The sequence below is a fragment of the Salminus brasiliensis genome, chromosome 12 (genome assembly GCF_030463535.1).
Source record: "Salminus brasiliensis chromosome 12, fSalBra1.hap2, whole genome shotgun sequence".
Lineage (NCBI taxonomy): Eukaryota > Metazoa > Chordata > Actinopteri > Characiformes > Bryconidae > Salminus > Salminus brasiliensis.
The window spans coordinates 12888045-12901483 of record NC_132889.1 but is presented as its reverse complement, the minus strand read 5'-3'; the positions used below and the strand labels follow the sequence as shown (position 1 = coordinate 12901483).

Sequence of the window (13439 nt, the reverse complement as noted above, 5' to 3'; positions counted from 1 at the left end):
TTAGACACGGTCACAATGTGTGATGATGTAAGTCTAAAGAATATTTGTTTGTTTTCCCACAGACACATGTTATATTCTCTCTTTTGCCATCATCATGCTCAACACCAGCCTTCACAACCCCAACGTGAAAGACAAGCCCACCGTGGAACGCTTCATCTCCATGAACAGAGGCATCAACGACGGCGGAGACCTACCAGAGGAGCTGCTCAGAGTCAGTCTCTTTCAAACTCCTATATAATTATCATTACTGCTAAGTAGAATTACTGTCCGCAATATGTTACTTAAAAGCACAGTGCTAGTATCAGTCATGATCCTTAAAAAGCCTAATAATAGTTTCTAGGATGCATTCTAAGATGAGTTACAAAGAGCCATCATGTTTACCTATGCACGATAATGAGTTACCTAAAATAAACATTAATGGAATGCTTTCTGGGGGGTTAAATGCTGTTGAACCTGTGCTTAGACTAATGTTGCTAACAAAACACTGGGCTGGCGTTTTTACAGTAGTGTTTTCATTTGGGGAGGGTTCAGAATCTGAGGTCTGGGGGTTCTCTAGAACCTTCTCTGACTCTAGTCTGGTCTGCCGCATGGGTGAAAGCTGTCTGCTCCTGGTGTTGCGTGTGGGGTTGGGGTTGCTGCTTTAACTTCTCATCTGCAAGGAAAAGCAATAAATGGATGAAACTAGTTCCTACCATTTCACAAAAATGTGAGCAGTATAGAGGTGTGTTCAAGCATGTGTTTTGGAGATGATATTGTTCAGGTCAGTGTTTGTTAGCAACGTTAGCCTAGCATCTCCTGTTCTAAACTAAAGAAGCAAACTTCAGATACCAGATACTATTCTAAAACATGCCATTTCTGGCGTGATCCATGTTCCTTCATGTTTATCTCTGCCGTTTCATGACCCCTGTAGAACCTGTACGAGAGCATCAAGAACGAGCCATTCAAAATCCCTGAGGATGACGGCAATGACCTCACTCACACGTTCTTCAACCCAGATCGTGAGGGCTGGCTACTCAAACTGGGTGAGTGGGACCTAAAACACAAACCTACTAAATACACTTAAATAACGTCCCTATTTCACAACAGGTGAGACTTCACCCAAAAATGCAAACTTTGGTTGAAGTTAGACAGTCCTTTAAAACATCTGTTTTGGAAGGAGGTTGACTTGTCTGGGGGATGAGTATGCTGTTGTATCATGTATAATGGATGAATTCTAACATGGAGTCTGAGGAGGATGCCATTCACCCCCACATCCATAATTAATTTGCAGTCTTGAGGTCAAACAGCCACATCTGGGAGGATATTAATAATGCACATATTTGTGTATCATGTATTTTCTTCCACAGAGCTTTAGGTATAGACTAAGCCTGTAAGTGGGCTCTCCGTGGGTGGTGGTCACTGAGCGGAAGGTTTTGGTCGCAGCCGTGGTAAATTAGTTGGGCTGCGACGAAGATCCGGTGGACTGAATGAAATATATGAAGGACTTGAAGAATTACAAAAACCACACACCTTCTTTTTTCTCGCCCTCTGTCTACACACAGACAAATCTACACACTAACTACTTAATACCTCTGGAGCCCTGCTTTGCTGTAGGTAAACAGCTTTATGTTGACATGCAGCAAAACACAGCTCATTGGTTCTCTTCACACTGTTCCTCTGGTCAACCCGACTCGGTCTCTTTGGGATCATTACAACAAACCAACCCAACCAACAGTTTGACATTTGACATAAATCATCAGCCACTGTTTCAGTATTGTTCTATTGTTTTGTCGGAGTCTAAGTTGCATCTGAACCAGAGCAACAGATCCTTGGGCGTCGATCAGAATGCTGCCGCTTTGGTGAGGAGGGCAGAGATGACTGGCCTATATATCTTTGCTCATTGAGATGTCGTTTATTTTAACACACAAACACCCCCTAGTGGTCAGAATGAGTCATTCACCCAAGAAAGTTCCCAGAAAGATGGATATAAGCTTGATGCTGCGCAAATATATTCATTCACCAGAAGTATGTTTATATAGAGAATATTGATTTGTGTGTGTGTGTATGTATGTATGTATGTATATATATATATATATATATATATATATATATATATATATATATATATATATATATATATATATATATGTGTGTGTGTGATATATATATATATATATATATATATATATATATATATATATATATTATAAAGAACGCAGTTGGCCTAACAATGTAAAATTTGCTGGGGGGGAATAATTTTTGATCCTGATATACTGGTTATCCTTTTATACTCTCTTACCTTCTGTTTAGAAAAACGTGCACCTCTTTTGATGAGCAGCGAGCGGTGGATATGATTTCTTATTATTTAATTTGATTTTTTTCTTTTCTTTTCTTCCTCGTTTGTTTGTTTGTTCCCATGATTTTGGCTGTTGTCTTTACCTCAGGAGGTATGTACACCTGCTTCCACCCCCCTCAAAAAAAAAAAACAACTCAAACTAGTCCATCTCTTCGCTGTCAGGTGCTTCTGGTGATCTGCCATGCCTTCCTTTTTTCCTCTGCTCCTTCTGTTGTTAGCATTCTTGGGTTCCTTTTCATTTTTTTTTTTCCAGCTGAATTTGTCCTTCCATCAGTTTGGTCTAGTTTATATATGTGTGCGTTTGTTTGTTTGTTTCTGTTCTGGGTCTGTTATTTTCCATCAAGCTGGTGGTTTGTCCGTGTGCCGCTCTGTCTGTGTGGTTGCCGGGCGGTTGCCGGGTGCTTGGGGTTTGGGTTCTATGTGACCACCGTAGTAAAGAGTACTACTTCTCACTGTTTGCTGTGGTGTTCAGATCTTTTTATTATTATTATTATTATTATTCTGTCCTTTTTCACTTTGGGAGCTGCAGTAGTTTCTGTCATAACCGCCGGTCTGGACGAGAATGTGCCAACACCAATATGAGTACCCCCCTCAAAAAGGAAAATAAATAAATAAATAACCTCAATCAGGAATAATATCACCGCAATTAAAACTTTATTGATAATTAATTATGTTGAGTCATTGGAAGGAGACGCTCATTATGTGGTGTTTGCGCTATGTCTGGACTGATTCGGAATACTGCACCTGGACCAAAGTGCTTGGGCTGCTGTTCTCCATGCTGTCAATGAAGCAGATGTGTGTGTGCGTGTTTGTATATCTCTGTGTGTGTGTGTGTGTGTGTGTGTGTATGTGTGTGTGTGTGTGTGCGCGTGTGCGCGTGGCCTGCTCTGTAGCAGTGCTGGACTGCAGTGCAGTGGCATTCGGAAAATAATGGTGTGTGTGTGTGTGCGCGCGTGTGCGTGTTAAGGGAGGGTTGGGCTCATTACTAAGGTACAGGGAGAAGTCAGGTTGTGGTCATTGGCTATTAGTCATCAGATACTTCACCAGCCCAGTACGGAAGCATTATGTCACCTCTGTGAGCCATCTAAACACACTTCCCCCCTGTCCCTGTGTCTGTCCGCCAGTTACCCAGCGCTTTGGGTTCCTGTCCGGCCCCAACCTCCCCTTAACCCCTCCACAAATCTCCTCAGGCTGAACAACTGAGAGACATTTGTGTAAAGGGACGCCGCTGAATGACTGTGCTCCAAAGTGATCATTAATCCTCGGTTGACAACCCAATCAAGCAATCAGGTTCTTTGCTGAGTGTGTGGATGTGTGTGGGTGTCTGTGTGTGTGCGTGTTGTCTGCTGCAGCTTTAACAGTTCCACAAGAAAGAGCTAAAAAGAGAAATACTGAGGCAACTCCTTTAGAGTTTCAGAAGACCCCTTATTGTAGGACTTGAATACGCAACTTGACACGTCTTTGATTATCTTGTAATTACAGGACATATATTTTTGGACGCGTTAGTTCAGCCAAGACACAAAAATGAATAATTAAACTAATTATACAGATAAGCAAGAACTGTTGAGCATCTACAGGTTTTTAGTTTCAGACGCCAATAGTCGGTCCTGGCTTTGAAGTTCAGGGTTCTCTATCTTTTTTAATTCACCCTCATATTGCTTTTGGCACCTTAACTGCTATTTGCTGTCAGGAACAGGTTTCCAGCTGAGGAAACAAGGGCAGCAGAGGCCAGGGGTCACATCCAGATCACTGAACTCGCCTCCCTGTGGAGAGCACCAGGCAGCTCGTAAATCATCGACAGCCAGTGGTGTAGAACTGCGTATCTAGTCTTCTGTGCTCAGTGTTTTGTTATGGACAGTTAAGATTACCGCATGGCTTTGTTATCCCATTGTTGACCCTAATAAACACACATCCTTGACCACAAGGTGTTGTGTTAGCCGATCAGGGAGAGGTAACTTCTGAACTAACACATCATCCAGAAATACTGTGATGATTAATAATGAATGAGAGCTAGTCAGAGCTGCACGATGCCACTGGATTCCCACTAACTTTTATTCAGTATTTGGACTAAATCCATTCCCCCAAAGACACTTAAGGTCAAACTAAATGGCCTAATACACCTCTGCAATTGTGTAGTCTAGTGTAGTTCCCATATTAGCACAGGTGTCAGGAGATCCTGAACTGAAGAGCGTGAATGGTGGAGAGATTTCCTTTTCCATGCGGTCAGTACTATCAGTAGTGGCATTTACTTAGCAGCTTGGTCAGAATATCAGGCTGAATGCTACTGACAGTGTTTGAGCATGGTGTGGGGCTGGAGAGGAATGCAATGCTTGGGGTGGAAGATCATGAGAAATGGAGTCATTAGTAGAAAAGCTCTCATTGTCTGCTCGCTCATCCGTCTGTCTTGCTTGTCGGCCGCTCCACTATTCAACTGCTGGGTGCTCTGAGGGTCCCTTGTGCTCTTTCGCTGTCCTCTAATACCCGTCCCTTCTGTTCCACAGGTGGACGCGTCAAAACCTGGAAGAGACGGTGGTTCATTCTTACAGACAACTGCCTTTACTACTTTGAGTACACTACTGTAAGTGCGCTCTTTGTGGAGCTCCTGTCCCGGTTTGAGGGGCTGTTCACTTGAGGACTACGAATTGTGATTTGCTGTTTTACTTGTATATGTACATTTTAATAGATACCGTGTCCTACATGGTGGTAATTTAATCCAGTGGGTCCCAATCACCATCCACATTTTAAGATCAGGTGTTCATGAAAATCATCCAATTTCAGTCCTCGAGACTCCACGCTCTGTGCAAATATTATCTCAAACTCACCTGATTTAGCCAATGAATTATAATTAGCTGAGCTGTGTTATTGATTTGTGTGTTAGGAAATTAGAACATTGGGAACTCACTTATATAATGTATAGGAACACATTGCACTCACTGTCCGTTACAAGGAAAAAGAGTTCTATGGCTGATACAGCAGCTCATTCTTATGATGGGATCTATGTTTTCTTGCAGGACAAAGAACCCAGAGGAATAATTCCTTTGGAAAACTTGAGCATTCGTGAAGTGGAGGACAAGAAGCCGGTGAGCTTCATTTTAAGCAGTTTTGTTACCTTAACGACAACCTTTTGTGAAGAATTTGCATGAAAAAAATGATGTGGCTTCACCTTAAAATGATAAATATGTGATGATCCATGTGTTTGCTCCTCAGAACTGCTTTGAGCTCTTCATACCAGATAATAAGGACCAGGTGATCAAGGCGTGTAAGACCGAGGCGGACGGACGGGTGGTGGAGGGCAACCATACGTTCTACCGCATTTCTGCACCCACCACAGAAGAGAAGGATGAATGGATCAACAGCATCAAGTGCGTAGATACTTACATGTAAATGTAAATGTAAATGCGTAGATACTTCATTAAAGAGCCCTGGTCAAGTTTACCGTTAATTCTTAAAATGCATATGTAGATTTAAGGCCAAACACTATGACTTCACCTTCTCCAGTTGATATGCTAAATTTAAATAAGTAGGCTACTTCATAATACAACAAGTCCTATACGCTGCTAAACAATACCTGTATTACTGTTTGTAGTGTATAGTACATGTTGTATTATAAAGTAGCCTACTTATTCGGTTTGAAGGTTTGAAATGTTGATGGTTTTTAGTCATAGTGCATAAATGATTTATTTTTTTTTTTCTAGAAATCTTTGTCCATGCACATGCACGGGCAACTGAAATCTGAGCATGATCCAATCGAGTTGTTTATTACACAGACTAGAGCTGCACTGAGCTGCACTTTCTTTTTTTATTTGTAATTTTATATATTTTCTACCTTTGTAGTCCGGGCTTAAGTCAAATACAACAGAACCCAAACTTACAAAAAAAAAAAAAGTACACTTTGGGCCAATAAAGTGTCTTTAAAGCACTTTTAGCATACAGTGGTGACAAATACTGTCACACAGCCACACCACAGCGATTCCAATAATACCATGCGGTCAGCCTGAAAGCGCAGCCTCAGAGTTCACTTATGTGCTTAAAAACAAGAATAAGTGATAACCAAGACTTGTGGAACACCCCATGATTTTTTCTCTCCTCCCCCCCTCCAGGGCGGCAATCAGCAGGGACCCTTTCTACGAGATGCTGGCTGCCAGGAAGAAGAAAGTTTCCTCTATGAAGAGGCACTAGATTTGCTCAGGGCGCCGGTGCTGCACTCTGGAGATTCAGGGCTGTGTGAAAGTGCTCCCTCTAGTGGAGAGGACTGAGATTTGCAAAGGGAGGATGAGGCTGGTCTCCCCCACCCACCCACAAAAAACCCATTCCCACCCCCACAGAGTTTGTTTGTTTGTTTTTTTGGACAGAAAGTGTTTAAACACAAGGTTGGACACTGCAGAGAAAAAGGCCTGGACCGGGCTGCTGTCTCAAGCAGGAATCGCACCTTCTCCCCCCCCGCTGCCCCTTTTCTGTTTGAAATTCCTCTCCCTCGGCTCAAAGTGTGAGTGTGTGTGAGCGTGCACGTGTGTATTGTAGAGGAGTCAGAGAGCATGATGTTCGCTGCTCTTCTCTTGAAAATCCCCAAAGAGTCTATTCTACCCTCATGCTAAACCAAATCACACATGCTCGCTCTATCTCTCTCTCTCTCTCTCTCTCTGTGTCTCTCACTGTCTTAAACATGCACACACAAACACACGTTATCTTTTAATCAGCAGGTCTGACAGAATGTGGGTTACCAAAAAAAAAAGAGGCTTCTCCTGGATTTCGAAAAAGGAAAGACTTTCTTGTGTGCTTTGATATGTACAGGCAATAAGTGTATTTTTACATTTCTATATATTCTCTGTATAGTCTTCTTTCCTTCTCGAATTATTTGATAAAGGCTATTGTAAACCTCGTTTGCTTATTGTACACCTCGTTGTTTTCATGAGAAACGAAAGAGACGACTTTAGTGCCAGAATGTAGAACACGTGGCCAGATTCAGCTGGATGCCCAGTGCCTCTCGTGGTAGGATTGCTGATCCAGGATCAGATTTCCCTGTGTACGTGCTGGTCCAGGAGAGTAGGATGGTTAAAACACCAAACTGTTTTAGAAGCAACAGTCCTGCTTTGAGATGCTTTGTGGACACTGCCCGTGCAGTTTGTGCTAAATGACATGAATATTGCAAAGCTGTTCATGTTCTCAGCTACTTAGAAGATGAAGCAAAAACCTATTCTGGGAAATCTCAAGCTTTTCTACTTAAATAACTGCTCAGGTTGGAGCAGTCTTAACTTAAAACTGCCAGTTGTGAGGATTATCTGTGTGAATACACATGTGTATCATTCGTTTGCAGCCGTGAAGCTTGAGTTTTACTGCCAATAGGGTTTCATGCAGGCGTACATGAAGAAATAAGGCCGTAGACTTAAGCTTCAGAAAATTGGATGTTTAGGTTATCGCTAGAACCTAAACCTGAATAGTTATTTCAAACAGTCGCACAGTGGACGACCTCCAAGGTCCTGCGTTATACCTAGAGCTACTGACAAGCGCTCCTAATATGAACAGAAATACGAAAAGTATGGTGTTCGTTTTACAAGCCATTTTACAAGCCACGCTTCTTGATGATGCTCGTAGGACTTCAGAGAGAAGGCAGGTATAGGCGAGAGACTCTTATGAACTTGGACTTTGCCCACTTTACCCAAATGTGCTGTTTTGCTACACCTGTATATAAACATATGAACCTGTAAGCCTGCAGAGCAGCAAGTCATGAATGATGAATGCCATTGCTCCATTTTCCAGCGGTTACGTTCTGGATCGACTACTTTTGACGAGCTTCAACTCAGGCCAGACTCACTGATGACTCTTTTGAAGCCTAGTTGAGTCCAGTGCAAATCCAAATGTGTCCAAATTCATCCAAAATGTCAAGTTGGCGAATTGCTCTAATGCCTAAAACTGTTTTAGGTGAAGCTCTCTGAGAAGACTCACACAAACCCCCTGATTCAGCAATTCTGACTGACGAAAATGCCTTGATGAAATTAGAGCTTGTGAAAATGTGCCTAACTATAGTTAAAGGCTCTAAACAGTAGTGAGGACTCTATATAATACGCCAGAGATTTTATTTGCAGATCAGCTCTGCTGTCGAGTTCAATATTGACAAAGGCAGCGATAGCTGATTGACTTTTTCCTTCCTGATCTGACTGAGTGCCTGCTTTTAGTTCACTCCCATTCTCTCAGTTTCATACTTTTTACCAAGCTATCAGTCCCAGTGCACTGGCTATTCTTACAGCGAAGTCTTAAATCTGAGCAGTATTGGTTTATTTATCAAGGATGTATATACTTCAGTGTATAGTGAGTATCTTCCTCAGTTTTATGTAAATGTTTATGTAGCAAATATATTATTAGCTGAGTGCCATTCTTTTTTTTTTTTTTTTTTTTTTTTTTGTTTAAAGTGTGTTTGATTCTACCATAAAAATGGTAGTGAAATTCATACTGAAATAAAAATGACTATATATCAAGAATGTTTGTAAATGCTTGGTCCTTTTTTCCGTATCTGTTCCACATCTCTGATATGTGGACATCATCATCGTCATCAAAATGAGGGAAAACAATCATCACTTTTAATGGAAGTCAATGGGGAAAGTTTTTTTTATGATGTCTACACTTGGACATCTCCCAACTAAGTGTGCTAAATGTACATCATATAGGCAGTGTTGTTTGGCCACTCTAAAGCACCTATCCTAAAAACACTTAAAGTAAGGGTTCAAATTGCAAACACTTTCCAACAGTAGGGGGAGCCCTGGAGCCAGATATGCCAACTCTCACACAATGCTGCTTTAACATGCAATGTCACTTTTCTCACCACGATACCCAGCATGCATTCTGCAAATACGTCATACGAACTTTGAGAATCCCTGCTGTGCTTAACCTGTCCTGACTGCCAGCCTAGCCCCTGGTCAAATGATAGGTTTTGCATTTTATTTAAAAGTCCAGGTTTCAGAGTCTGAAGAAAGCGTGGGGAGGCACAGAACTTCAGTGTGGTTTGGGGTGGCCGTGTCCACTGTGTTCTGTTAAGTCCGAAGACCATTTTGCGTCAGACGGATGGAATTTGGCTTCCGCTTTTAACCCATCCGTGAAGTAAACACACTCATAAACACCAGTGGACAGTGAGCATACATGCCCGGAGCGGTGGGCAGAGAGGGTAAAGGGCCTTACTCAAGGGCCCGATAGTGGCAGCTTGCCGAGCCCGGGTATCGAAACCCACAGCCCTGTCATTAATAGCCCAGAGCTCTAACCGCTGAGCCACCACTGCTGCTAGCCATCTGCTAGGAGATTTTAGAGGACTTCATGGAGATGCCGATTTCCTTCTCAAGCTGGACTTAGCTTCCATGAATACTACCAAATGATTTGCTGACCATGATATGACTGTGCTTGACTGGCCAGCCTACTCTCCAGACCTGAAATGCCAAGAGGAGGATGAGAAACACCATTCCCAGCAGCATGTCATGCAGTAATTCATGATAAAGGAGCCCCAACAAACCCATTGCATGTATGAACGAACATACTCAAACGTCAGAAGGTGGACGTCTCATGATCTATTCGCATAGCGCTTTATTTATTTATTTATTTGTAAACAACTGCTGGTGTCCCACTGCAGCTTTACAGAAATCCAGTAACAGGGCAGGACAACAACAAAACATAAAAACCTAAAACCCCTGGGGGAGAAAGCCAGAGATGACAGTGGCAAGAAAAAACTCCTCAGAGCTGGAGGAAGAAACCTTGGGAGGAACCAAGACTCACAAGGGGGACCTGACCCGTCCTCCTCTGGTCAGAACTTCATATAAATTATTGATCAGAAGTCACTGTACCACCACATAAGACTGTGCTACTGCTCAAGTGTGCTGATCTGATCATAATGTGACTAATATAATCATGGTGGAGATGGTAAAAATAATGATAATGGCAAATAATACATAATTTTCAGTCCAGATGCACTAACATGTTAGACAATATCTAAACAGTTGGTCCCTTAGTGACCATAGGGCACCTCAATGCTCTTGTAAGGTAAGTGTTTTGGTGGCATGTAGATGACCATTAATATCTTAGGCATGTGGTGTTAATGTTTTGGCTCAAAGACTATAAGCTGTACAATTTTCCAAGCCTCTTGTGAATACTTGCTGAATACATGTTTAGACCTACTACTCTTACTAATGAATCAAGCTGGGCTATAGTCTACATAACTGTGCCTTTACACAGTGGACCAGTGCGTTTCAGCACTCATTTCTCTACTGCAGTGTATAAGGAGTGTATGATGTCATGTGAGTATTCACATACGATGTCATATCAAAATACAACACTAGGTGGCACTGTCCTAATGTGTTTCGGATGGGACTAGGCCACTTAAGGACATACGTGGTATGCAGAGACAGAAGTAAGTACCCTTAAAAAGCAATTCCCTTTTACAGGAACCCTCAGCAAAGCTGGGGAAGATAAATCTCCCACTTCTATTTTACTGGTGCCTCAGAATTCAGGCCTCAGCCGCCTCCTATAAAACAATATTGGCTCATCTCATGCCAATAAAAGGCACTGATGTATTTTGTTTAACTAGAAGGATGCTATAATTCAGCCTCCCATTGTTGGGTGAACCTGATAAGAAACAACCTTTGCTGTTGCCACAGGAATCACTGGATTATGCTAAGCTTGGATAACTGGAAGCCACGTTGGTAGATAAAGGAAATTATATGAATCTAGATCAGACAGCCAGGCAGTAAACTAGTGATGACCCAGTGCTGGCCTGCTCTTATGCTTCCATCCAGCTCACATACCGCCATGGAATTTGGGTGATGCCTGTGTCGGAATCTGCGTGCTGTTTTGGCCCAAAACAAACAGACATGCAGTACAATATTTCATGTGATGGGCTGCTGGTGGACGACGTGACCCGTAAAAGCCCTATGTCATAGAAAATCTTATAGAAAAGCATCCGTCAAGGGCTGGGATAGATTATGCAACAAGGAAACAAACAGTTCTTGAAGGTAATATGTCAAAAGCAGGAAATACGGGCAAGCATGAAGATCTAAACCACTTTAACCAGGACCAAATTGTGATGACTAGATGACTGGGACAGAGTATCTCCAAACATCAGGCAGGTCTTGTGGGGTTTTTCTGATATGCGGAGGTCAGTACCTAACAAAAGTGGTCCAAGAAAGCACAACTGGTGAACTGACAACAGCGTCATGTAGACATCTAAGGTGATTCATAGAGGCCCACCTCACAATTTACAGGACTTGTGAGGTTTAAAGGATCTGCTGCTAACGTTTTGGTGCCAGATACCACAGGATGCCTCCAGAGGTCTTGTGGAGTCCATGTTTTGAATAGTCAGGTCTGCTATAGCAGCATAAGGGGGCCCTACTTAATATTATACAGGTGGTACTATTGTTATGCTATGGTATGTTGGGCAGATGGTTCTACAGAATAACCTCATCTCATTTACACACCTCTGCCCATTCAGCGTACAGCAGTTTAGCCCCACCCTTTCAGTTTGTAGTTCTCAGGAGTCTTTTAATTCTGGATGATTTTTGAATGAGGCATAATCCAGGACAGCCAATCAGAACAAAGCTCATTTATCTTTAATCTGTCCTAACAGGGACAACAACCGGCAGTTTAATTAGGGATAAAGAGAGTTGGGAAAATGGGCCCACCCAAGCCACCCAAACGTGGCGCTCATTTTTGTTTTGGAATCTGGCAGTTGTAGTTCTTTACATTGTCCCAGACTTTCACAATGAATGCACCAATAGAAATGCTCCAAAATGAGTTGGATTCAAATGTTTGTACATTGACTTCTATTGAAAGTTAAAAGGGTTCTTTAAATCACAATACACTTTAAGACCCATTAACCCCCTTTTTTTTTTGACTCAGAACCGTCTAAAATATGTCTGGACTATGTTTGTAGATCTAATCTAAGGAATGCCCCTGTCCACAACCCACCTCTGTTCTATTGCAAAGTGATTCACAGCAGAATAATGGAGAAGTCCCTTGCATGTCTCAGTGAATTCATCCACTCTCCATGGAAAATGACTGCTTCCATTCCCTGGAAGATTATGGCCAGGCAGACTGTGAGGTAAAGTGAATGGAAGTGAGTCATGGCAGAAAGGGATATGAATGTAATGAATGCAAATTCTAATTCAGCAGAAAAAGTGATCCAGCGGAGATAATTAAAGATACAGTACGGAGGAAACCAGTGACATATTTCCTTGTACCTTCTCTCCCTCTCAGTGCCGTGTCATTTTAACAGAGACGCAATACTATCGGACGATGACGGCCAATTCGTCTTTGCATTTTAGCCTCACTATCTGTTTAGGACAGCTGGTTTATGGGCCGGGCTTTTTAAATGGCCATGGATAGGTGAGGTGAGCGTTATTGCTCTGCGCTGCTGGAATTGCACTCCTCCTGGATGCTTGAAAGGGGCATTGGGTGGCTCTGTTTACACAATACAAGGACATTCTGGTGATTTTCGAGAAATCCGGGCGTGGGCCAGGCAGAGGATGGGCTTCACCTCACTGGGTACACGTGAGCGGAGAATGCCTAGAAGAATTCTTTGTTTGGCCCTCGTAACATGACACTTGTGTGAGAAGCGTCTTTTTTCCACCTCGCACGGGTCATTTGAGTGGAAGAAAACAAGCTGGGCTTATGTGTTTGTTTGTGTGTGTGTGTGTGTGTGTGTATGTGTGTGTGCCATGCAGTGGGAGAGAGGGTGCAGGTCAGTCGTCGGCAGGAATGGTCTGAAGTCTATCATGGTTCATTTACATACATTTGCCCACTTCAGCTCATTAGATAAGGCCTTCAAACCAGACTAAAAACAGCAAATGCTTAAACCACATCAGACTTATTACTCAGTTATTAATCCTAATGCAGAAACGACTGTTTATTTTATAACTGTTATATTCTGTAATGCCACAGGGTTCTATTTTAGGGCCTATGACAGAAATTTGACAGCAGTATAGTTATGAGAATAAAGAACTGAAGAAGTGTGGGGGTCATTTACTAAAGGGGTCTAAGGGGTTAATTCAGCTCTTTAACCTATAACTTAAAGCTCTGTAGATTCGGCTGAAGTCATCATGGCTGTTCTATCTACAATGAGTAATACACTCCA

General features: G+C 42.4%; 1 protein-coding gene across 4 annotated transcripts in view; it reads left to right on the top strand.

Annotated features, from left to right (window-relative positions):
* Window positions 1–8769, top strand: part of cyth1a (cytohesin 1a) — a 63324-nt gene extending 54555 nt beyond the window's left edge. For 2 of the 4 annotated variants that reach the window (XM_072692878.1, XM_072692877.1), the window contains exons 8-13: window positions 63–211; window positions 911–1023; window positions 4835–4913; window positions 5347–5415; window positions 5543–5697; window positions 6436–8769. In XM_072692878.1, coding sequence (XP_072548979.1) covers window positions 63–211; window positions 911–1023; window positions 4835–4913; window positions 5347–5415; window positions 5543–5697; window positions 6436–6514 — 644 coding nt within the window. In that variant the 3' untranslated portion in view covers window positions 6515–8769. The remainder of the gene's footprint in view (window positions 1–62; window positions 212–910; window positions 1024–4834; window positions 4914–5346; window positions 5416–5542; window positions 5698–6435) is intronic. The other 2 variants (XM_072692880.1, XM_072692879.1) reach the window with 2 other exon arrangements.
* Window positions 8770–13439: the final 4670 nt, after the last annotated feature.